At 43.8% G+C, this 25,190-nt stretch overlaps 1 protein-coding gene across 2 annotated transcripts in view; it reads right to left on the bottom strand.

The window, feature by feature from the left end:
• LOC105476491 (sortilin related receptor 1) overlaps positions 1–25,190 on the bottom strand; it is a 179,518-nt gene that overhangs the window by 26,901 nt on the left and 127,427 nt on the right. For both annotated transcript variants that reach the window (XM_071075729.1, XM_071075730.1), the window contains exons 26-36: positions 22,591–22,716; positions 19,780–19,887; positions 17,959–18,090; positions 16,735–16,866; positions 15,949–16,083; positions 14,959–15,114; positions 10,324–10,473; positions 2,614–2,745; positions 1,852–1,978; positions 1,522–1,691; positions 140–252 (exon numbers count right to left, since the gene is read on the bottom strand). In XM_071075729.1, the coding sequence (XP_070931830.1) occupies positions 140–252; positions 1,522–1,691; positions 1,852–1,978; positions 2,614–2,745; positions 10,324–10,473; positions 14,959–15,114; positions 15,949–16,083; positions 16,735–16,866; positions 17,959–18,090; positions 19,780–19,887; positions 22,591–22,716 (1,481 nt within the window). The remainder of the gene's footprint in view (positions 1–139; positions 253–1,521; positions 1,692–1,851; positions 1,979–2,613; positions 2,746–10,323; positions 10,474–14,958; positions 15,115–15,948; positions 16,084–16,734; positions 16,867–17,958; positions 18,091–19,779; positions 19,888–22,590; positions 22,717–25,190) is intronic.

The following is a 25,190-nucleotide window of genomic DNA, read 5'->3' as shown; positions in this document are numbered from 1 at the left end:
GAAGGTGAGGAGCAGAATGTTCTGACAGATGCGTCATCACCTACAAAGCTATACCAAATCAACCCCTACTCATACAGAACACCCAGAAATCTCCTAGCCCCCCCAACACACATACGGCCAACTCCTGGAAGATACTTACAATATACTCACGGATGAGGCCATGGGTGTGGATGGGAGGAGCCCAGTGGCCTACAATCACACCTTCTGCTTCCCTGGGGAGTGACAGCTGGAGATTTCGAGGGGCATCTGGCACTAGAAGAAGAGTCAACTCAAGGTTAAAACCCATCTCCCTAGCGGCCAACCAGAGGAATTTTCCTGGGCTTAGAACAAGGACAAGAAAGACTCCACAGCCGGCACTGAGACTATCCACTAGAAAGGCTGCTAGCTTGGTCTTCACACTGACAAGACACTTTTCCTCTTCTTCCAAAAAGCAAGGTGTGCCGTCCACATGTCACATCATGGCTTAGTTGAGTGTGTGGTAAATTTGTGGCTCATAAGGCCTGTAGGATAGAATCACTTGGGCAGGCTGAGTCACCACTGACCCTATGAATTCAATGCTCAGATCTTAATTGTCAATGACAGCACCTGCTGCCTCTGCTTCTTGTACAACAAAAACAGAGTACTGTGGGCATGACTACCAAAAAATAAGACTAATTTTGTAACATCACAGAATTTCTATATCCAAATGAATGTGATCATCTTCAAAGCAGGCTCCTTAATGAGTTTAGTGCTAGCATATTCAAGATACTTTAGGCAATGGAAAAAGATGACATTCAAGCAGACAGTTGCTCATGTCAACTACTTTGAAGTAGGGAGGAGGTGAGGAACTCTCTTAGACACATAAATTTGGTAGATTTCTTAAAAACTTAGCCACAAAGCCAGGCACAGTGGCTAACATCTGTAATCCCAACATTTTGGGAGGCTGAAGCAGGTGGATTGCCTGAGCTCAGTAGTTCAAGACCAGCCTGGGTAACATGGCAAAACCCCATCTCTGCAAAAATATAAAAAGTTAGCTGAGCATGGTGGCACACACCTATAGTCTATGCGAGAGGCTGAGGCGGGAGAAGCACCTGTGCCTGGGGAGACTGAGGTGGTGAGCAGTGATTGCGCCTCCACAGCACTCCAGTCTGGGTGCCAGAGTGAGACCTTGTCTCCAAAAAGAAAAGAAAACTTAGCCACAAAATTGCTGATATGCCTCATATTTTAATGAGGATGACCTCCCAAGTACCAAGTACTAGGAAATATCTAGAGAAGGAAGGTAGAGGTAGAAACTAGACAAAAAATGCAAGAGGACAATGGTGTAGAGAATCTTAAATTAACTTAAGGTACAAGAACAGTCTGTGACGCAGTAAGGAGAAGAGCTGTTTGACAACTCTCGCAAGACTATAAAGCTTAGCCACAATACTTTTGTATATGTGAGGCACACGTGTGTTCCCACATTCCTGAGAATACTCGGAAAGACGCTCACAAAACCCCACCTGAGGTCTCACACACGCCATAAAAATTAACTGAAACACTTACATCCCTCCGGGGTCCTCAGGGTCACAAAGTCATTGGTGTTGTGTGCCTTGCTGAGACACTGAACTTGTACTTTAACCTGATACGTGGTATCTGGTTTCAAGACTTTTAATACAGTGTTTGTCTTATTGCTGTGGGTCTCCAGAGTCTTCCATATGCTCTCTCCAACCACCCTGGCCCAAAAAAATAAAGATATTGTCACACGGGAGCAGCATGGGGGGCTGAGATGTCTGACTCAGTTAAGAACATGGTGCACGCCACTAGAGAGCTTTCAGAGCATCCTGGGACAATGAAGACACCATTTTCACCTCCCGTGGCAAAGATGGGACCCACCTGTAGTAGACGTTATATACACAAGAAGCAGAGGGCATTTTTTTGGGCCGCATCCAGGTCAAAGTCACATCCCCAGAGAAGTCAGCTGTCCACTGAAGATTCTGTACTTTGTACACAGTCAACTCATCTAGAGAGATAAAGGAGAAAAAGTCAAAAAAAGTTACATCTTGGCCGGGCCTGGTGGCTCACGCCTGTAATCCTAGCACTTTGGGAGGCTGAGGCGGGCAGATTGCCTGAGCTCAGGAGTTCGAGACCAGCCTGGGCAACATGGCTAAACCCCATCTCTACTGAAAATACAGAAAAAAAAAAAAAAGTTAGATCTTACAAATCCTTAGATTTCAGAGGACTACCGCGATCTAGATTATCAGGAGGTCATAATCATTATCTGAAAAGAAATCTCAGAAAATGTAGTTGAAACCTCCCTATACAATCCCTCCTAGGGTCTTCTGAGATAAGAACAGAGTTAATTCCACCAGCTGATTGAGACTGTGAGAGTCATGATGTATGGACATGAGGTAGGGAGTCCATAAAAAAAAAATCCAAGACCAGCTTTTCACTAACAGGGAGGAGACAGCTGCACGTTATATTAGACTCTGGCCAAGGCTCACCTCACTTGGGGCTCCAAAACTAGGCACAAATCTGTTTCATCCTCAGATTGAGGAACAGTTCAAAAGGGTCCTAGCTGGAGATCTACATGGGAGAGGCCCTGGGGTAAGCAAGCCTCCCAGCCCAGCCCAGCCCAGCCCACGGGCCGGCACTCACCACTGCAGGCCCTCTCGTCGCTCTCGTCTGAGCAGTCCAGGAAGCCGTCGCAGCGCTCCGAGAGCACAATGCAGGCCTCCCCATCCTCACACTGGAACTCCCTGCTCATGCAAGTCAAGGTGCTGTGTGTGGCTGAAACACAGAGAAGCTTCTTAAACCCACGGGGAGGGGCCGTATGGTACTAAAGGCTGGGCCCAGGTTTATTCGGGTTTAGGCAAAGTACTAATAGGCTTCTGCTTCAAAACACACCTCTGGGATGGCCAGTGGTGGAATCTATACCGGCACTAAGGTGCCATCTCATCTAACATTAACAATTGGAATCTGCAATCAGGAAGAGGGAGCCCTTTGGAGTCAAACAAACTAGAGTTTAAACCCTAGATCTGCGTGAGTTTGAGCAAATCACTTAACATCACCCAAGTTCAGTTCCCCTATAAAAAATGGAAGTAACAATTCCATCGCTGTCGTGTCTACAAGGATCTAACGGGATCACCCACCTGGAATAGTGCCTGGCTCCTGGCCAGCATCAACAAACTGTAGCTATTACTCTACAGTACTATTATTCTGCTGCTATTATTAGTTTGCAATCTAGAAAGAGGAGCTGATTTCTGGTTTGAGTAATAGAAATAATAATGAGATGAATCCCAACAATATTAAGAGGCATGCATACTTTATGTAGTATTTTAAGTTGTTTGGCTTTTCAAAGTACTTTCACGGAAAATGAAACAATGCAAACAATGAGCATCGGTAAGTTAAGGGTTACTCAATTGTATGGCTAGGCTATTGACCAAAATGTGATGTGCTCTCCAGTTCTGAAAGTAGATTTAAACTGCATGGGAGGCTCTAAAAAGAAAGCAATCACCATAAAATTGCAAATCCTCCTGAAAAGAGAAAAGGCGAAAACGGCTATAGACAGCAAATCTGCTATGCAGGCTGTGTACCTGGGTGGTACAAATCTGCTACGTACCTGGGTGAGCCCAGGAACAGTAATTTGAGGCCTTCCTTATACAGATTCACACCTGCCTGCCCAGTCCTGGACAAGGAAGGGCTACATCAGAAATCCAGTGCCACCAGTGATGAGGGTCTAAAATCAATCTTGCTCCTCCAAGTCAAACAGGTCCACATCCTAATCCCTGGAACCTGTAATATGTTACCTTATGTAACAAAGCAACTTTGTAGGTGTGATTAGATTAAGGACCTGGAAGTAGGAGAGTTCAGCCTGGATTATCCAGGTAGGTTCTGTCTAATGACCTGGGTCCTTAAAAGCAGAGACCCTTTTCTGGTTGTGATGAGAGAAAGAGAGAAAACAGAAGAAAGGTGAGAGACATGCAACATCACTGGCTTTGAAAATGGGGAAATTACAACAGACAAAAGGAGGCCGAACATGAGTGGCTCCATTCTGCTCCCCGCACCCTGCCCCATGCCTGTGGTGACATCTTGTAGGTTAATGGCCTCTGCTTATCTCGGCACGGCACATAGGCCAAGCTAACTATGGAAGGAATTTTGTTTATAGTTTAATTTTAAAGCAACGATGATAATAGTCCCTTCCTGAAACTAATCCCTGAGGAAATAAGGAGTGTGTTCACACAAGTAACAAGGTTATGTTAAAGGTGATATGAGCATTGTGACCTGAGCAAGGAAGCTTCATCCGCCCCACCTCAGACCCAGGCATGTGGCCATGGGTCACCTCTTGACCTCGACCCCCTCCCTCTTCCCCTTTCTGCTAACATAAACAACCACACTTTGAGACGTAGGTAGAGAAACTGGATAATGTTCCCATGAGAGCAACAAGGATGCTCAAGAGGAATGGATAAAGGATCCAGGGATATTTTCCTAGAGATGAAAAGATAAAGGATAGGGGAGGTGGTGAGAAGACGTGCAGACTCTAACAAGTGTTCTCCGCTGAGGAGTTTTCATGAGAAAGAAGAATTAGGACTTCTTTGCACGAGTCTCCAGGATGGAGGTACAGACTTCAGTTCACTACTTATTAAAAACCAATTCTGATACAGAAACTGCCAACAGGAGAAGGGAACTAGCAAAACCAGTTATAAGGCTTTTCACAAACTATAATCCCCCAATCTCCAGGAAGATCACTGCATTTCAGAATTCTATTATATACTGAGATGTAATTGGTTTGCCATGGTGGGGGGAAGCTCGTAACAAACAAACATGTATTCAAGAATTAAAGAAAGGTTTGAGAACCACTATTGTAATAGTCTCAGAAGCCCAAGATGGAATTCATCCATCCAGCGAACATTCATGGAGGTCCTATCATGACTCAGGCACTGCTCCGGATGTTAAGAGTATGGGGATATGTGGAACAGATGAAGGACCTGCCCTCATGGAGCTTATCTTCTATTGAGAGAGACTGCAAACAAGTAAATTAATCTGATCAAGTTATGCCATTTTTTATAGGATTGCCAGGGACAGACTCTGTTCAGAGGGGATTATTTTGAAAAATACCAAAACCCTCATCACAGAAGTATTCCACTGGGTAACAATGTGGTAAAATACAATCAAACAACAGCTAAGCAGTAGAGCTGAGGACATTGGAGGTTTCTTTTTAAAGTGTGTCTCAAAATTTTAAGAACAAAAAAGCACGGGCTTTAGACTCTGGAAATAAGCTGGGTGCAGTAGTGTGCACCTGTAATCCCAGCTACTTGGGGAGGCTGGATTGCTTGAGTCCAGGAGTCTGAGACCAGCCTGGGAACATAACCAGACCCTGTTTCTTCAAAAAAAAAAAAAAAATAGAATCTGGGAATAAGGTTGTCATTGATCTCTGAAAATTCTTAAACTGATAATGAAACAGATGATCAATAGGCACTTAGAACAGAACTTAGTAGCCTTCAGGGGACAGCTTCTCTAAAAAGAATCACACCACACTCATCTCATTTCATTTTTAGATAAGGTTATCAAATTATTGTTGGAAAAAAACTGTGGATATAACACATCTTGATTTTAAGACCCTTAACTAGGCAACATCCCTGTGAATAAGCCAGATTGGAAACAGGCTGAAAACATGGATTTCAAGAATGCCAATTAATGAATTAGTATCACCCAGGAGGGAGGTCCCATTTCTTTTCTCTTTCTTAATTATCTCCAATGTTCATCTTATTATGTGGTTGCTTATTCGGCTCAGACGTTCCCACTGTTATTTTGGTGAGTGTGGGGCCAACCTGTCCCCATTGGTTTAACACTCTAGGAGTCCACTTTGTTCATTCTTTTAATGTAAGGGTAGAATTGTACACTAATCCCTATTCAGTTCATCTGTGTTGGTTTTGGTGTATTCTTCCCTGATGAGAACTTTCAACACGGCTTTCAACCTAAATAAATAACCCAGTCTGGTACTGGCTAGGTGATGCTCTTGGAACCTTAATTCTCCTATCTCAACAAAGGAGATAATACCAAAATCACAGTTATTTTGAGAATTAAGTGGAATGAATACCTGATTTGCCTGAGAATAATGAATAGCACATTAAAACCCACCACCAACGTTTAGCTTCCCTTTGTAAAACCTGAGTGTGTTGCCAGAAAATAAGCTATCTGGGCAACTTGGTATTATTTGCAAGTATGACAGGCATTGCCTTCCAAGTTTTCATCTGGTCATTAAAGAAGATAGGATCACTTTAAAATCATCAGAAAATATTACCACAGCGAATAGAGCAAAGCAGAAGCAGCCTGAAAAAGACCACTTACGATAAAGCAAAGCGAAAAACAAAACAGCCAAAATGCAAGAAAGCAAACAGGCCTAACAACGAAAGCAGTATATAAGGCGATAGAATGAGAAACGAGAATCTTTTAAGGCTTATCAAAGGCTGCCGCATCCTGCTAAACACACAACTTAAAAAAAAAAAAGTACACAGCAGGAAAATTAATTACATTGAAGACAAACTCTATCAGTGAATCCAAACACTTAATTGTGTGAACTTGCATTAACTTTGAAAGCAAATGACAAAGCTCAACCTTATAACTGATAGACATGACAAAGAAATGAGAAAGAGATGTAATATGGAAATGTTAACCAAGGAGATTAAAATATCCCTTACCATCTGAATTTATTTGGTTTATTTTTTAATTTATGTGACAGAGTTTCACTTTTGTTGCCCAGGCTGGAGTGCAGGGGCCCCATCTCAGCTCACTGCAACCTCCGCCTCCTGGGTTCAAGCGATTCTCCTACCTCAGCCTCCCAAATAGCTAGGATTACAGCATGTGCCGCCACGCCCAGCTAATTTTGCATTTTTAGTAGAGATGGGGTTTCTCCATATTGGTCAGGCTGGTCTCAAACTCCCGACCTCAGGTGATCCACCTGCCTCGGCCTCCCAAAGTGCTGGGATTACAGGCGTGAACCACCGCGCCTGGCCTATTTGGTTTATTTTTATAGATTTATGTATTTATGTCTATGGATTTATATGCAAGCATCAAGAGATATCAAATTATCTTAATCTTTTTGGTTCTTGGGTTCCAGATAACAAGGAGCATGTTCTGGACAGAGAGAAATCCATCCCCAAAATGGATCTGAAACTGCTCAATTCCTGAGTTCCAATAGGAATAGTTTAGTAATGAAAGATTCCTTATGATTCTCCTAAACTAAAATAAACAAATAAATAAATAAATGAAACAAAAAGATCCATCCCCAAAATGGATCTGAAACTGCTCAATTCCTGAGTTCCAATAGGAATAGTTTAGTAATGAAAGATTCCTTATGATTCTCCTAAACTAAAATAAACAAATAAATAAATAAATGAAACAAAAAGACCCATCCCCAAAATGGATCTGAAACTGCTCAATTCCTGAGTTCCAATAGGAATAGTTTAGTAATGAAAGATTCCTTACGATTTTCCTAAACTAAAATAAACACATAAATAAATAAACGAAGTAAAAAGAAATCACCCTACCTTAGAAATTGAAGAATTAGAAAGACTCAAAGGCTGTTTCTTGAAAAAAAGAACCCTAGGTAGCAACTTACCCAATTCCTTGACTTTTAGTCAAAGAACAGACCCTTCAGGCAGCTGAAACAAAAGCCAAAGTGACACTCCCGGAGATGAAAGGACGCAGGAATGATGGGGGTCCTAGGACCCCTGCCGAAAAACCAAGTGTTAAGAGAAAAACCTATGCATGGTGGAAATAAATTAGTTTCATATTTCAAGTTAAGGACTTGGCCAAGATGATTTTTTCTCTCAACTCAGAGCACATCAAGGCCTAGAATGAAATTCGTCTCCAAAAGTCCATCACTGTAGAGATCATCATAAGGAACAACAAACGTGTGAAAATTGGCAAAGGCTCATTCCAACGGGCAAGTGAAGGACACGTGCACGGACAATTAATGCAGTAAAATGAAAAGGAAGACAACAATGCCCCAGTTTCTGACCTTCCCTTTTCACTTTCTACCAGGATGACTTGCACTACCTCAGATGCTAATGTCAATCAACGAACCCACCATCGTGCCTAGCCCCACCCAGGGAAAGCTGTGACTCCTCATCCTCAGCATCCCCCACATAGCTGGTGGCATCAGCTTTCACTGTCATCCTGGGGGAAACCCTCATTCTTCCTTTTTCCTAATCACCACAGCCAAAAAAACCTCACTGGACACTGTTAATAGTACCTCCAATATATTAAGAGGTCACTCTCCCTTTTTCACCTTCACAGTCCCATCAAATTAGCCTCCTAACGGGCACCTGGCTTCCAATCTCACTTCAGCATTCTTCTAACCCATTCCCCGCGTGATGAAGTTCAAGTGATCTAAGATATAAACACCCCATCTCTGAAATCTTCAATGGCTCCCTAGGACCAGTAAAATAAACTCAAAGCACAGGGGTCGCCCTGTCCACCTCATGCCTACCTCTCCGCACTCACCTTTATCCCACTCACAACCACTCTACAGGTCTGTTTTCCTATGCCTCTGAGCCTTGAAATATACATGCTGTCCCCTGTGTCTAGAATGCCCATCATCTGCCACCTTGTCCCACCGTTGTCCAGGCACCATCAATAGGGCTGCCTCTCCTGGCCTGTCCCCACCTCTCCAGGAAGCTGTGAACTATGCCAGTTCCTTGGATAACTTCTGCTACTGCCCACACCACACTGTAGGATAGCTGCTGACTTGATGTCCCTCCCACTAGAATCTGTATTGCCAGTCACTGGGCATGGTGGCTTAGGCCTGTAATCCCAGCACTTTGGGAGGCCAAGGTGGACAGATCACTTGAGGTCAGGAGTTCAAGACCAGCCTGGCCAACATGGCAAAACGCTGTCTGTACTGAAAATACAAAAATTAGCCAGGCATGGTGGTGCATGCCTGTAATCCCAGCTACTCAGGAGGCTGAGGCAAGAGAATCACATCAGCTCGAAAGGCGGAAGCTGCAGTGAGCTGAGATCCCAGGCTTGGGTTCCCAAGCATTTCCTCCGTCATTGCTCTTGATTCAGTGGTCTGAGGTGAGATCACCAAATTCACATTTCTTATAAGCACTTCCACATGATCCTGCTAAGTCCCATAAATTTTGTAAATACTGAATTAGAGGAATTAAGAGATGACTAACCTCCACCTCAGATTCTATTCCATCTCTAAATGGTAAGATTCGGTAGGGTTCCAAGTGAGGCTTAGTTTTTCATTGGTTGAGGAAGTCATTATTTTAAGATTTAAAAAAAATGGGACCAGAACAGGGATCAAAGTGGAGGAACTGAGGCATTTGCTGCTTAGGGTCAGGGCTTGGCGGCAGGGAGGCTCTCAGCAGAGAGTGAGAGGAGCTTCCTCTACATTCACCAGGGCAGGAATCAGGCAAACATGGACGAAGCCCTATCCTGGCAAGGAAGGGAGTGTGACTGGCTAGGACACCTGCTGTCTGCAGCCAGCAGGAGACTGGATGGAGGGGAGGCCCGCAAAGCTGGGATCCCTGAGCTAGAGCAGCACCCAACCATCAGGGAGACAGGCTGGTGAGGGGCTGCATAAGCACCATTCCAGCCATGCCCTCCCTAGTCCACTACAGTAGGACAGACCAGCCAGTGGTGGCATTAGCATGCAGCCAGGGACTGAAAAGTGCTGACTGGTCACATGAGGATAACGCTTGCAGAAGCCAGTGTCTCCCTCCATCACTCACTCCAAAGATCGTCCCTGGGTACATCAGAGGACCGAACACCAGGACCCACTGTGTTTGAAAGCTACCAACTCCAAACCTGTAGAGAATGCATGCATCACGTCACACTGGGTTCAGATGGCCTTGCAATTATTCCCCATGTGGCTCAGCACACTATCTCACCAACCATAATTACCCTAAAGGCTAAGAATGAATTTTCTCAATGGGGTGCTAGAGGCAAACCCTCTAACAACACGGCCTCTATGCCCAGTAAGTGCTCACTAAATACTTCCAGAAGAATGAATGCACATACAGAAGAGTTGTGGCTTTCCCCACGGGTGTTTTTAAAGAGTTAAATATGCTTATGAAACCTATCTAAAATATTTATTTTAGTCATTCAGAAAGTATTTTTATTGGACACGCTCCTGGTATTTAAAACACAGTCAACTTATTAAAAAGAAAGTGACTAACGCAACGGAATGGGTGCACGTGGCAAAGCTCTTGTGGAGAATGTAGTAAGAGCATGGTTACACAAAAGTACACAGACTCACACACAGGTGTGTGCTGATCCAGAAATGAAGCAGAAGCACCAGAACTGCGCTGTCTGCAGAAATGTGCCCAGGGGGTGAAGGGCTTTCTGACTACTCACGGCAATTGGCCTCGTCCCGGCCATCCTGGCAATCTCGGTGGCCGTCACAGCGCTTCCAGTTGGGAATACACTTCTTTGGTTGGTGGCATTCGAATTCAAATCGGTCGCATCGCCCAAGTTGGGTGGGAGTGGAGGCAGCAGTGACATTTGCTAAAATAAAAGATTTTTAAAGTTCACTTTTTAGTACTGAGGGAGCTGGCCAATAACAGCAACCAATCAATATGCTAGGAGATTACGGTGCTTTAGAAATTACAGTGGGAACCTGAAAACAAATGCAAGTTCCAGACAGAGAACTCAGTAGATACAGACATCTAATGTTGCTTCCTCACAGGATCCCACTAAAGCCACAGCCAAGAGATTGTTTTCAAAGACCTAAATCCATGAGGACGTGGATAATGAGATTTGGGACGTGGAAAGAAGACAGACAGCGGTATGTGACTAAAGAGGCCAGTGAAGGCTGCATCCTACCTTAAGCCGTCACAGGAGAAAGCTCAGAACCAATCAGATAACAACACACAGTCCTCCAAAAGCTCAGAAACTGGTATCTCCCAACCAGAAGTGAAGAAGAAGGAGTTAAAATAAGGGAACTGACTGAATGATGTTTAAGACGCAGCTACATTCCCTATATCCCCTCCTATCAGTCCCACCAGACAACCGATCCATACGTCACCCCAATAGAAGAATGGAGGGTTGTTGTTTGGAGAGGGTAAAAACAGAGAGTTGTTTAGATAGGCGTAGTTGAGAGCAAGTATATCCTACTGATAAAAGGGGGATTAAACCTACATACGGCAGCCTCAGTCCTCTTCTCCGAGGATCCTAGCAATAAGGTACTTATTGTCGAGGCAGGAGATCTAATAATCTTCTCTGGGGAAAATGACCAGCTTCAGAGACTAACCCTGAAGTAACCGAGATTCAGAGTTCCCCCATAGTTCCCAGCCATGAACCTCGAAGTTGACAAGCCCACCCACGTGCTCACAATTACTTAGCAGTGCTTTAGTCCCCAGCCTTAAACACAAGCAGAGCAGCAACCAAGGACTATCTGAGAAAAAGCTTTGACAGAAAAGGCAGAAAGCCAAACAGAGCCCCCAACCCCCAAAAGGCCCTTTACAGGCTTTGCAAGAAGAAAACTTCAGAAACAAATATCCTTAATATGTTCAGAAAGAAAGAATATATATTTATCCATGAAAACAAAACAAAACAAAACAGAAAACCTTAAAAAGGGACAGTGGTAAAAACGGAAAAGCTCTCAAAGTTAAAACCATGATAACAAAAATGAAAAACTCGGCAAAAAGTTGAAATATAAAGTTGAGTAAATCTCCTAGCAAGTTGGGGGTAGGGGGGGAAGGGAATGTTAAAAAATATAAAAGATTTTTAAAAAATAAGGAAGAAGACGAGACAACATATAAATGACAAGAGTTCCAGGAAATAAGAGAAAACAGAGAGGGAAATATCATTAATAAAAATTTCAAGAAAAATTCCTTGAACTAAAACATATAAACTTCCATAATCAAAAAGCGTGCAAGTGTCTACTACGTTGGATGGAAAGGGTCTCACAGCAAAGCACATCATTGTGAAATTTTAAAACACTGGTGCCAAAGGGAAGAGTCTACAAGCTTCTAGAGGATTAAAAACAGGTCACATATTAAAAAAAAAAAAAATCAGAATCAAAATGGCTTTTGGATTTCCCAAAAGCTGCTTGAAGGCAGTAGAACAAAACCTTCAAAATTCTGGAGGAAAATTACTTACAATCTAGCATGCCAAACCCAGCCCAACTATCAATTAAGTCTGAAGACAGAATTAAAACACTTTAAGATAAGCAAGACCTCACACAGGCCTCCCACATGCATTTTCTCAGGCATTTTCCAGAAAATGTGCTCTACCGAAACATGGGATTAAACTAAAGAGAGAAAAACTGGGACACAGAAAACAGGAGTTCCAACAGGAGATGGAGGTAAAAGCAAGTACTGAGGATGATGATGGTGCAACGTCCTAGAAGGCAGTTGTGCCCCAGGTATACAGGGCAACTAGTACAAACCAGAGCAGCAAAATTCAAGAGACAAACACCTGAGAGCTGTTATCACAGTGTCCTTGGCCACTGCATCATCATATTCACCTGACAAGGCTACTGAAGGATGCACTCCACCCAAACAAGGGAGTAAACTAAGAAAAAGCAAAACACAAGATCCAAGAAACAAGGAATCTAAACTGGGAGAAAGGCAAAGAGAATTCCAAGGAGGCCATGAAAATTTCAGCATAACAGGCACACAGGAGGACTAGAGAACAATCTGTCCAGAAAGGAGAATCCAAGTTGTTAGAAGGAATATCTCCAAGAGAAAAACTGGACCTGATAAATCCCTGGACACGTTGACCTGTGGAAAGTTATCCTGAGTGGTGACTGAAAGGCAGAAAGCATTGGCAAATGGTACAAAACAACCTAAGCAAACAAATGAAAAAGCAAGTATTAACTTTAGGATATTTTGCCTATTCTACAGTTTTAATTGGATTTTCAAAAGGGCTTTCCCTAAATCCCAGAAACACTCTGCAGAAACACAAGGTACACGGAGACAGGTGATAAAAAATAAAAAGGGGGAGAAAGCCAGGCCAAGGCAAATCATGCCACTTATTTCTGGACAAGAAGGGAGGCATCAGAGGGCTCCAATACTGGGGAGGACATGATCGTTCATCAGTATGGGCCTTATCAGAAGAAAACCGAAAGGGGGAGAAATATGAGGCTGATAAACCAGTTAGGAGAGTTCTACACTAAACAAAGAAGATCCACAAAGAAGAGCTACAGACAACAACGAGTTTAAATTTGTCCCAGCACTGCACACAAAAAAGAAAGTACAAAAGCTGAACAGGATATATAAACAGAGATCTGCTCAACGGATTAGTCAGAATTTGCTAGAGTCTATTAATGTCCTGGTCAGAGTTTTAATAAGCAAAAACAACTTGGAGAGGATAATCAAGTTATTCAATAAATACGTAGGCCTGGAGGGGAAAGGACAGACACAAAGTTTTGTTTCGTTTTTTACAATTCATTTTAATTGAGAAGCATTTAGGGGTACTGACTATTTGCCTATTATTGTAGGAGACACAGAGCAGGACTCAAAGTAGTAGATGGCATGATCCCCAAACAGGAAATCCACGCAATGGCTATGGAAGCAAAGATCAACACACATGAAATAATTAGGAAGCAATATACAGCAGATTCTAGTTAAGAATCAAAAGGTCAATGGGTAAGTTTAATGAGACTGGAAAAGAGATGGAAATCAGTTCAAGGAATCAGTGAAAGCGCCATAGAGGTGGTACTTGAAAGGAGAATAATGCCCTATTTGTTCAAAGCAGAAATCCCAAACTTTAGTGAACCTACGAATCATATGGGGATCTCCTGGGCTCCACCCAAAAATTCTCATTCTATGTTTTTTTCTAAACACCCCAGGTGATTCCATTAGGGTGGTCTTTGCACCATATTTTGAGAAGTTCTGATGATATTAACACATCAAGGTCTCTTTTGTTATAAAATCCATGCCTCTGTTTGCACTGACGGATGGTGGGTTTCAGTGATAAGGAAAGTAGGAAGACGAGGTTGAGGATACAGAAGTTCCTGCTGAGGGCAAAACCTTGCTGCAGGTGCACAGGCAGGAAAGAAGCAAGTCTATCTGGAGAAGGTGAGGAACCTAGCTTGGCTGAGGTAAGGAATCCAGGGAGGCAAGGAGGAGTCAGCTCATAGAGGGCCTCGAAAATAGGAATTGTCAAAAATTGAGCTTCTACACAGGAGAACAAGAGGAAACTCAATATGGCAAAAAGACCACCCTAGTAAAACCATCATTTTTAGAATGTTTTATTAAAAAAAAGCATAGAATCAGAATTTCTGGTTGGAACCCAGGAGATCCCTATATGATTTAGCTTCACTAAAGTTTGGGATTTTGATGTTTTTAAACAAGGAAGCCATGGAATGAACATGGTCACAGAAGAAAGGAAACGATCATGCAAAGCATGCAAAAAATTATTTGTTCTTCTATTATAACTGAGTTTGAAGTAGACTCCTGTTTAGGAACGAACACAGGATCCTTACCTCTGTTCTGCCTGCAGTTAAGAGCACGCACGAGAAGGGGTTTCAAGGTCTACGCCCGCCTCCAACAACATGATGACTACAGACCTTCAGCTGCCTCTTTGAGTTTAGCCACTAGATGGCAGTGCTTACCCTTCTTTTAGTTGGACAGGCCAGCCAACTAGCAAGTGGAATTGGGCTCTCTCCCCTGAGAGTTTTAACACACACACAAAAAGTGCCACATTAATTCCAATTTGTACTTTCCCACTAAGAAGGCAGCAAAGGTGGCACAACCACAGCCTGGGTGGAAATCAGGGTGGCCGGCCTCTTGCAGGAAGGTCAGAGGCCAGTTATAGAGGATGAGATGCTCCCATTCCAATTTCCTATGTGTCTGTGATCCAGGGAGAAATGCTAGAAATCAGCCTTCCCTGGAGGTGCACCATTAGCGACAGGCAACCTGGCCACACAGCGGAGGCCCAGACAGCAGGGCATGAGACCCGGTTGGGTTGTGCCCAGAGCACACCCCCAGAAGGTCCTCTCCACAACAGCAGGTACCACAGGAGAAGACCTGGGCCAGAACTCACCAAGCGAGGGGCAGGCTTCCTCATCTGAGCCATCTGCACAATCTCGGTACCCGTCGCACACCCAGGTGTCCATCACGCAGGTCCCACTGCTGCAGCGGTAGTAATTGGGCAGACACGTGGAGGGCGCAGGAGTCGAGAAGGGAAGAATATGTGAATCTGAGAAAAACACCAAGCAAGGAAACCCAGAACATTAGAAGCAGAACATTGATCTTAGACCAACTGCGTCCCAAACCTAGTGCGGATGTCCCAGTTTTAGCTGTACCTGCTGAGGGAGGCCAGTGCCAGGCACAGCTCTGAGCAGTGGCTAATCTAGAAATCATGTATAACAGGTTGTCAGAAGAGGCAATATCCTTTTCCCTTTTGGGGAGTAGATTTCCCTTACTTATTATATTTGATTTGGGCTAACAATATTCAGGTAAGTTTGCTTTCGCAGGGGCTGGGGGAAGAAACAGGTGGCTGAGGAGGCACAGCATGGCTAAGAGAATTCCTACTGAGGTGAAGCATTGTTTTCTAGTTAATTCAACCTCAACTACCCCACGACCTGGTCCAGAGATGAGAATGCCAGAAAGGAAAGGGGCAAGTCTGCATTCCACATGAGTGCTCCTCAAATGCATGGTGGAGCACACAGGACCTGGGGGTTTAGTAGCATGCAGATTCTGACTCTAGGTCTGGGGTGAGGTCAGAGATTCTGCATTGCTAACAAGTTCCAAGGAGATGCAGATGCTACTGGTTGCAAACCACACGGTGAGTAGGAAGGCTCTAGACTTCTCACTCTGCCCTGAAAATACAGAATAAACAGCCTGAAAATAGGAGAAACCAACCACACTTTTTTCAAAATGAGAAAGAGGAACAGAAAAAATTTGAGTCACTATTCTCACAAAAATATGCCCCCCAAAACACGGAATAAGCCAGACACACCCTGCAGAGCTGGTGGAACGATTCTGGTGTGCCTTGGTGATGGGGCTGACCCAGGACCCTGGGGCCTCTTACCTCCACAATCCTTCTCATCAGTCCAGTCCCCACAGTCGTTCTCCCTGTCGCATTTCCATCTGTTGGGGATGCAGTGGCCATTCTCACACCGAAACTGGAAGTAGCGGGAGCAGTTTGGGGCTTCTGTGGGGTTTTCTGTGGAGATCAACCACGTCATCAGTCGCTTCCCCTGCACCAGTGTGAACACGGGGCTCCAACTCTATGCATCCTCCTCCAGACCCAAGTTCCAGGGCAACCCGCACTTCCCACCCATAGAGAGATAAGGCAGCTTCAGGCACCCAGTGGGCAACAAAAAATACACCTACGACCTAAACAAAACCCCATCTTCCCAGCCCCTAACCCATGTTCCTCTGATCTATACTATGATATCCTGAGAATGATCACCTGAATTTTAATTCTGACATTTCACTAAAGGAATAAAACAACTATTGATGGTAAGCCAATGGTGACAATAACTATTACACGGTGGCCTGTCACTTTTAAGGGGAGGTCGCTCCATAATATTTACCATAATTCCTTATCTACCGTCTTCCTTATACATAATGTGGTCTTCCCAACTGCAGAAAGGAAAGGAGATCAAATAAACTTTTCCCTAGCACCTGCTGGGTGCCAGCTGCCCAGTTCAAGACTCAACACCTCGTGTGAGGATTCAGGAACTGGCAGCAACTGCTGCTGAGTTAGGGGAAGGCCAAGTCTGCAGTGGGGGTGTCGGTGAGTGTCCCTGTAACTGCAGGCATCACTGTAACTAGAGGACTAGGATGCGAGGAGGCAGATCTGACATCTTACCGCAGTTGGCTTCATCAGAATAATCGCCGCAATCATCCATCCCGTCACATTTCCAGATTAAACTGATGCACACTCCATTCTGACACTGGAAACCGAACTCATCACAAACCTTGTGGAACTCAGGATCTTGGGCTACAGAGGAAACAAACATCCATGAAGTCCAGGAACTTCCAGGCTGAGGGGTCGAAGCAGCAGTGCTGCTCAGAAGCAAGGGGGAACAGCAGTGAGTCCTGGCAAGGGACTGTCTGGCTAAAACATACCTTGAAAGCAAAAGCCAAACCTAATCTAAACAGAGCACACTCTGTTAATTAATCCATTCCATGAATCTTTACCGAATCATGTTATGAGCTGAGTTTATCCCCCCAAAAATCATGTGTTTAAGTTCCAACCTCCAGTCTCTCAGAAACAGGACTGTATTTAGAGATAAGGGCTTGAAAGAGGAAAAGTTAGAATGAGGTGATCTGGGTGGCCCAAATTGAATAGGCCTGGTGTCCTTACAGAAGAGGAAATGTAGACACGGATGTGTACAGAGCAAAGACCGTGTGAAGAGCCAGGGAGAAAGCAGCCGTCCACGAGGCCAGGGAGAGAGGAGGAACCCAACCCTGCCGACACCTTGAGCTTGGTCTGCCAGCTTCCAGGCTTGTGAGAAATAAACTTCTGTTGTTTGAGCCACCTGGTCGGCGGTACTTCGCTACATAAGTCCCAGCAAACAAATACAAGAGCTACTCCAACGAGGGCACTGTTTTAAGATAGGGCCATAGCAATGCATAAAACAAGCCCCGGCTCCTGTGAAGCTCAAGCAGCAAAATGAATAGACAGGTTCAAAGCGGGGCGAGTTGTGGGAGGACCATCGAAGCAGGGTAAAGGGCTGTGGCAGGCTGGAGGTGCCATCTGATACAGCACTGGCAAGGAAGGCCTCTCACTCTCAGTGACCCTTGAGCCAAGACCCTGGTCACTCGCCATCCTGCCCTTTATGCATACACCCACTAGTGAAAAGCAGGATTCCTTAAGCAACAAAGGAAGGTCTTTCTCAGAAAAGGCAAGCTTGGACACTCAACCTAGACGTGTAAGCTAAATAGAGGTGCAACTCCAGGGTGGCCAAACCCCTCAACACTCATCCAAGACCTGTAAGTTATTAAATAGAGACACAACCCCAGGGTGGCCAAACTCCCGTGCAAGTTCTTTAGTGACCGTGAGTCACCTCCCCTGCCTGCCCCAACTCACAGCATCCCGCAAACGCCGCATCCTCATCGGACCCATCGCGGCACTGGATGATTCCGTCACAGACCATGGAGTGGAACAGGCACTGCTGGCGGTTCTTACACACGAAGTCCATGAAGTGCGTACAGAGGGGCTCTGTAAGGGATCCAGAGCGGGGAAGAGGCCATGAGCACTGTGGCTGGCTGGGCCCTCTAGCCCTGGGCAAGTGCCTACAGGTACAGATGTGGCTTCAGGAAGCAACAGTAAAAACCACCATTTATTGAGCACTTGTTTTCTGCCAAGCCTAGAGCTAAAGCACTTGACATAAAGTGCATCATTAAACCCTCAAGACAACATTAGGAGAGATTTTATTGTCGCTAATTCAAAAGGAGAAAACAAGGGCAGTAGCGTTAAGTATGTTGCCAAGAGTACACAGCTGATGAAGATGAAGCCAAAAGTGAAATCCAGAGCTGTCTGGCATCAAACCCCCTAATCTCAAGCATGATTAATATGATACTGACTCTCTAATATGGGGGTAGGCAAATTTTTCTGTAAGGAACTGGTCTAATGGAATGCACTGTGTCCCCCCAAAATTTGTATGTTGGAGCCCTGATCCCCAATTTGACTGTATTTGGACATAGGGCCTTTAAAAAGTAATTAAGGTTAAATGAAAACATAAGAATGGGTCCCCAACTCAATAGAATTAATGTCCTTTGAGAAGAGAGAGACACCAGGAATGCCCACACAGAGAAAGGGCCATGTGAGGACACAGCAAGGAGACCTTCATACTTGAACTGCAACTGGCTGTCTTCAAGGTTTGCAGCCTGATGGACTTTGAACTTGAACTATAGCCTTAGTGTGTCCCTGGGTCTCCAGCCTGCTGGCTCACCCAGCAAATTTGGGACTTGCCAGCCTCCAAAATTGCATGAACCAATTCCTTAAAATAAATCTATATACATACATATGCATATCCTATTTGTCCTATTCTTCTGGAGAACCCCAACTAACCCCAACTAACACAACTAGGAAGCAACTATTTCAGGGTTTTCAAGTCATACAGCCTCTGTCACAACTGCTCAAGAGTCCACTGCTACGGCATGAGAGCAGCCATCTACAATATGTAAACAAAGAGTAGTTACTGTATGCCAATCAAACTTCATTTAATAGAGCAGGTTAGGGACTGGATTTTGCCCACAGGCTAGTTGGCCACTCCCTGCACTGATACATTAGCTCTCAATCCGGACTGCACAGAAGAATCACCAGGAGCACCATAAATGTTCCAACACCTCAGCCACACCTACGCTAATTACATCAGAATCTCTGGGGGTAAGGTCCAGGCACCAGAAGGTTTTAAAGCTCCCCAGGTGATTCCCATATGTAATCAAGGATAAGCACCAGTGACCCAAGGCAATCTTTCTGGGTCTAAAGAAAACTGAAGATAAAAAGGGTCACCTGGCCAAAAAATGCCTACCCACCCCCCACTCTACCCCCAGTGATACTCAGCAACATTAATAAAACCTATCAAGTAGAAATAAGTGGCCGATTCAAAACAACCAATTAATAGAACAGATTTCAACTAAACAGTATGAACTAATTCACTGAAGTACAAACTAATCCCACCATCGCCCCCAACCCTGCTTCCTTTCTTCCTGCTCTGCTTTAACCAAACCATGTCCCTCTGCCACGATCAGCCTCCAGGAGTCCTAGCCAAGAACTCGGGGATCAACTCAGTTAAAAGCTAACCACAAGCAGGTACTGAGGAAATGAAAGGATTTAGTCCAATATACGCTCTTCACTCACAATCACCAGGCCTGAGTGCGTCCTGGGGGCAAGGAATGAACTCACCGCAGTGCTGTTCATCGGAGCCATCAGAGCAGTCACGCAGACCGTCGCAATGTTTGCTGGATGGGATGCAAGTGCCATTTGGGCAGCGGAATCCGTTGCACTTCTTCTCTGAAAGAGAATTCAACAGTACAGAAGAATGATGAGGAGGAAACGGGCAGGCACTTACACACAGTGCTGGCCAGACTACACATTGGTACCACCACTGGGGAGGGCAAATTTGGCTATAACTAGCAAAATGACAAATGTATATACACTTTGACCCAGTAATTCTACTTTTGTAGAAATGCATTCTATTTCACAGCTGAAAAAAATGATGTAAATAAAAGTTTACGACCTTGTACTTAATGTAAGTACAAGGGTTGCATTACAACACTGTTTGTAATAGACTGAAAACTACCCACAAGTGTTGCATTGCAAAACTGTGTAATAGATTGAAAACAGTCCATCAACAAGAGACTGTTTAATAAATTACTGTACACTGGAACACAGACAGCTATAAAGAGATGCAAGAAGTGCTCTATAAAAAGTATGCCTGAAACAGTTCTGTGAAAAAAACAAGGTGCAAAGTTAAACATGATGGGTATGAAATAGCACAACAATACAGAGTATACTTACATTTGTTTATATATGCACAAAAATATTCTGAAAAAATGTACAACTTGGTTTCCTATTAGGAAAAAGTGGGAACTGGGCAGGTGAGGAGATCAATCTTTAACTCTATACCTTTTTGTATCTTTTCCATTTTGAACATTTCCATTTTTATAAGTGTGTGTGTATGTGTGTGTATATGTATATATGTATATATGTGTATATATGTGTGTGTCTATATACATATATATGTGTGTGTGTGTGTGTGTGTGTGTGTGTGTATATATATATATATATATTTTTTTTTTTTTTAAGGCAGAGTCTTGCTCTGTCACCCAACTTGGAGTTCAGTGGCGTGATCACAGTTCACTGCAGCCTCCACCTCCCATGCTCAAGCAATCCTGCCACCTCAGCCTCCTAAGTAGCTGGGACCACAGGCGTGCACCACTACGTCTGGCTAATTTTTGTATTTTTTGTAGAGATGGGGCCTTGCCATGTTGCCCAGGCTGATCTCAAATTCCTGGGCTCAAGCCATCCTCCCACCTCAGCCTCATAAAGTGCTGGGATTACAGGCATGAGGCACCATACCTGACCTAAGTATACTTTTTAGAAGAAAAAGAAAAGCTTCAATGAATAGGAAAAGGACAATATGAATCCTGACTATGAAATCCTAGTTTTATAAAACTCTTTAAATCACTCACTACCTTAATTCTGGAGGAATTCTAAGGCAAAGCTGTTTTGGAGAAAGTTTGCGTAGAAATGCTAAGAGCCTGAGGTTTCACAACAGTTCCAGGGGAAATTAAACTAGAACTAAGGTATCTTGATCAGAATCTTTAGTACTAGGTCATCCTTTCTCCTGAGCAAAAAGTTACTGCCAGGCATTGGACTTGAAAATCAGTTCTGGCCAGGCGCAGTGGCTCACGCCTATAATCCCAGCACTTTGGGAGGCTGAGGTGGGCAGATCACTTGAACCCAGGAGTTTGAGACCAGCCTGGGACATATGGCAAAAACTTAATCTTTACAAAAAAATAGAAAAATTAGCTAGGCGTGGTGGTCCACCCCTGTGGTCCCAGTTACTCAGAGGCTGAAGCAGGAAGATGGTTTGTGCCCAGGAGGTCAAAGCTGCAGTGAGCCATGATCACACTACTATACTCCAGCCTGGATGACAGAGTGAGACCCTATCTCAAAAAAAAAAAAAAAGAAAAAAGAAAGAAAGAAAATCACTTCTAATGGGGCAGTCATAGATAGCCTTTGCAAACCGAGCTCTGTGTAGAATCGCTCCTTGAGGATTAGGTATAAGCATGAAAATGTGTTTTAATCCTGTAAAAAGTAATCATTTCTGGGAAATTAGCCAAAGGATATCAAACAGAAACAGTAAACAGGCACCACTATTTGGAGAAATGGTTAATGTCACTAGGTAGAAAAAGTATTTTAAAAGAGGTATAAATCAAACCTACGTGAGGCAAACACACACATTACATTAGTGGAAGCAACTAAAAAGATACAAATCTAATATCAAGGGAGACTTGTGGAAACATACAACCTATTACTAGTAGAGACACATTTGATGGAATCCCTTGGAAATCCAATCTGGTAACAGAGAGACTCAAAAACTGGTCGGAATCTTTCACCTTACAACTCCATACTGAAGAATGCCTCTCAGAAAATGTCTCAAGGAAAAATCAGGCCATTTCCAAGGACATGAATAGTGGTACTAGCATAATAGCATAAATCTAAAAACCTCAAACGCCCAACCAGGAAGCAATCAGGTGAACTAGGTTATGGTAGTATAAAGTGAGTACGCATCTTCCATGAAAATGCTTACTACAGAAAAATAGAGTTGCATAAACATCTTTACTTGAGGAGTAGAATGTATAACATGTAGACAACTAACATCCTCTGCAAATTTGGAATGTTTGGCAAAAGGATAGAGAACCTTAAAAATATTTGGTTTCAAAAAGCATTTTAATTTGTTTACGTGGCAGCATTTTATATAGTTTGTGTGGGGGGCAAACTGCTTGCCTGCAACTCTTAAGACTATATAGTATACTCTGATACATCATATGGCAATACAACATAGAAAGTAGATGGGCTTATTCGATTTCAGAATGTAAATAGGGGCATAGGAGAACAGCATTTCATCCCCTGGCTCACTGTTGCCTCCCTGCCTGAACAGCAGACACTGGGGAGGCTCAGGGAGGGAGCTGGGGAATTTGCATTTACCACAGTTGACTGGATCCTCATCGGAACCATCCTGGCAGTCCGCATCCCCGTCACACGCCCACCGCTGGGGGATGCAGTGCCCGTTTCGGCACTGGAAGTTGGAGGCCTCACAGGTGTGATAGATGGCTGTAACAGAGAAGAGACACACAATTGCACACCCCTCATCTCCATCCCCAGCCAACTGTCCAAGGGGGTGGGCTGAAGAGAGGTTTGCACGAGGTAGGAATATGGTCTGAACTGTGGGAGCGCCCAGGTTTCTCCTCGGCTGGGAATTGGGCACTGGGGCTGACCTTGCAGTGGAGGGCAGCTCCCTCAATGGGCTTGAGCCGATGGATTTATAAACATGACCCAGGCCATTGCCCAGACACAGATGCACACGTTAAAAAATCACTTGCCCTTCACAACAACCTGTGAGGTAAGTATTATTCCCTTTCACAAATGAGAAACAGGCTTAGAAAGAATAGGAAACTTAGAGATCATTAAGCAGTAACACCAAGGCAGTCCAAGGCCCAAGCCTGTACTTCTTCTACTATACCCTGGTAGTTTACCTTCTCACCTCAATCCTCTTACTCATCCAGATGCTGAGAAATAAGGAGTGGCAGCCTGTGCTCAGGAGACGGAGTCCTGGACCTGGTGCAGCCACCGTGTGGTGACCTCAAATTCACCAGTCATACAGTGACACCTAAGGGCCCTGCTAAGTTCTGGAAAGCCATACGTTACAATTCTTAAAAAAAAAAAAAAAAAAAAGATTTCAAATGTGAAAAACCTCAGGCCAAAGGAAGAACATAAAAGAATCATCCAAAATCACAAAGAAAGCAGCCCCAAGAACCTGAAATTGTCTTTCTGCAGAGTTGAGAGCAACATCTACCAGCCAATAATATGTGGTGTCCACTATAATCACTAAAAGCAAAAAAGAAGCTAGTGAAACAGAGAGTCACTGTTAAAAATGAACAGCCCCCTCCACACACGTGGGCTGAGGCCACCTGGAAGTCATTTAGAACCATCTCAAAATCTCAGTCAAACACTAGTTCAAATGCATAATATGTTCCTCAAACCCAACCAACACTCCTAATGGTCCTCTCCATCTGATTTCCTCTTCCTCCTCTGAAACAGAAAGCTGTTTGTGTCTGTTCATTGCTGAATGCAAGCCAGGACTGGCCTTGTTTACAACCAGCATAAAATAACAGAACCTAGATAGATGGGCTCTCTGTTAGTTTAACTGTGTGGACAGGATGACTTCACAACAGAAAAAAACAAAACATAAAGAAGTGGGTTGCTGAGAGCAAACTAGAGTTTTCTATTCAACTGAGACAGTTGGCAGTAAGTTGCCCAAGGACTGGGGAAATTGGTTTATGATGTCCTCAGGAATTTTACTGCATTTGAAGCTATTTTTTGCAATGGTCAGAAATCCAAAGAACCTGATTTTTCAAACCACTTTAAAACAAGCAGTGGCTCATTATCTATGTCTTCCCATCTCTCCAAAGACTAAGGCTATATTTGACAGCATGTATATACAACTATAAGAAGTTTCAATATTTACAACCTTTGGCACTCAGAATCCATTAAACATCTTTAAAAGCTATACTTATTTCTGATGAGAGGAATAAATGTATCATGCATGTTACATGAGTTTCTGCCCCAGTAACAGCCATCGCCTGGAATACTTTTGATTTATTCATGTCACAAGTCTGACAGCCTTTCAAAAAATCCCTCACCAACACCTTGCTCACATTCATAAAACATAAAGTTGCCTAAACTGATTGCCATGCTAATCTAGTTATTATTCAGCCTCTGCACTGCATTTTTAATTGAAAACCATTTCAGAGTGCTAGTGAAGTTTCCAAATGACAATTCTGGGAGGTATAGCTGAGATCTCCAGATTCTATCACAGAAGCTGAGCTCAGAAAGAGAAATCGGTTTGCACAATTTCATTCAAGTGGCCAAGTATGGCTGGAATGCATAACACATTATCTTTTTCTAGATTTTTCTGTCTTCTTAGTAACTTACTAGCTCTGATTTTGAGTGCCTGGTAAATACTGCATGCTTAATACATAATTTTTTTTTTTAATTACAAGGATGGAAGACATGGACTTTAATCCAGACTGAAGAATTTAGGGAAGAAAAAGAATCCTCTGCATGGTAGGATTCATTGTGACTATAAGAATGGTGAGGTTCATGTGGTAAACAATCATGGAAATCTAGTATCAGTTTCTAATATAGGTCAATATCCTACAACTTAATCTTTGACACAGGCAGAACTTTCCTGATTCATCAAGACCTGCTGGAACACCTGATTAAAAACATTAACCAAACATGGGCAGAGTAGAACGGATGAAATAAGTACTATAACAGGGAAAGTACTGCCTTATTTCTTTTTTTTTTTTTTTTTTTTTTTTGAGACGGAGTCTCGCTCTGTCACCCAGGCTGGAGTGCAGTGGCGCGATCTCGGCTCACTGCAAGCTCTGCCTCCCGGGTTCACGCCATTCTCCTGCCTCAGCCTCCCGAGTAGCTGGGACTACAGGCGCCCACAACCGCGCCCGGCTAATTTTTTGTATTTTTAGTAGAGACGGGGTTTCACCGTGGTCTCGATCTCCTGACCT

Source organism: Macaca nemestrina, chromosome 12 (genome assembly GCF_043159975.1).
Source record: "Macaca nemestrina isolate mMacNem1 chromosome 12, mMacNem.hap1, whole genome shotgun sequence".
NCBI lineage: Eukaryota > Metazoa > Chordata > Mammalia > Primates > Cercopithecidae > Macaca > Macaca nemestrina.
Note: the sequence above shows the minus strand (reverse complement) of the source record. Positions and strands in the feature narration are given on the sequence as shown.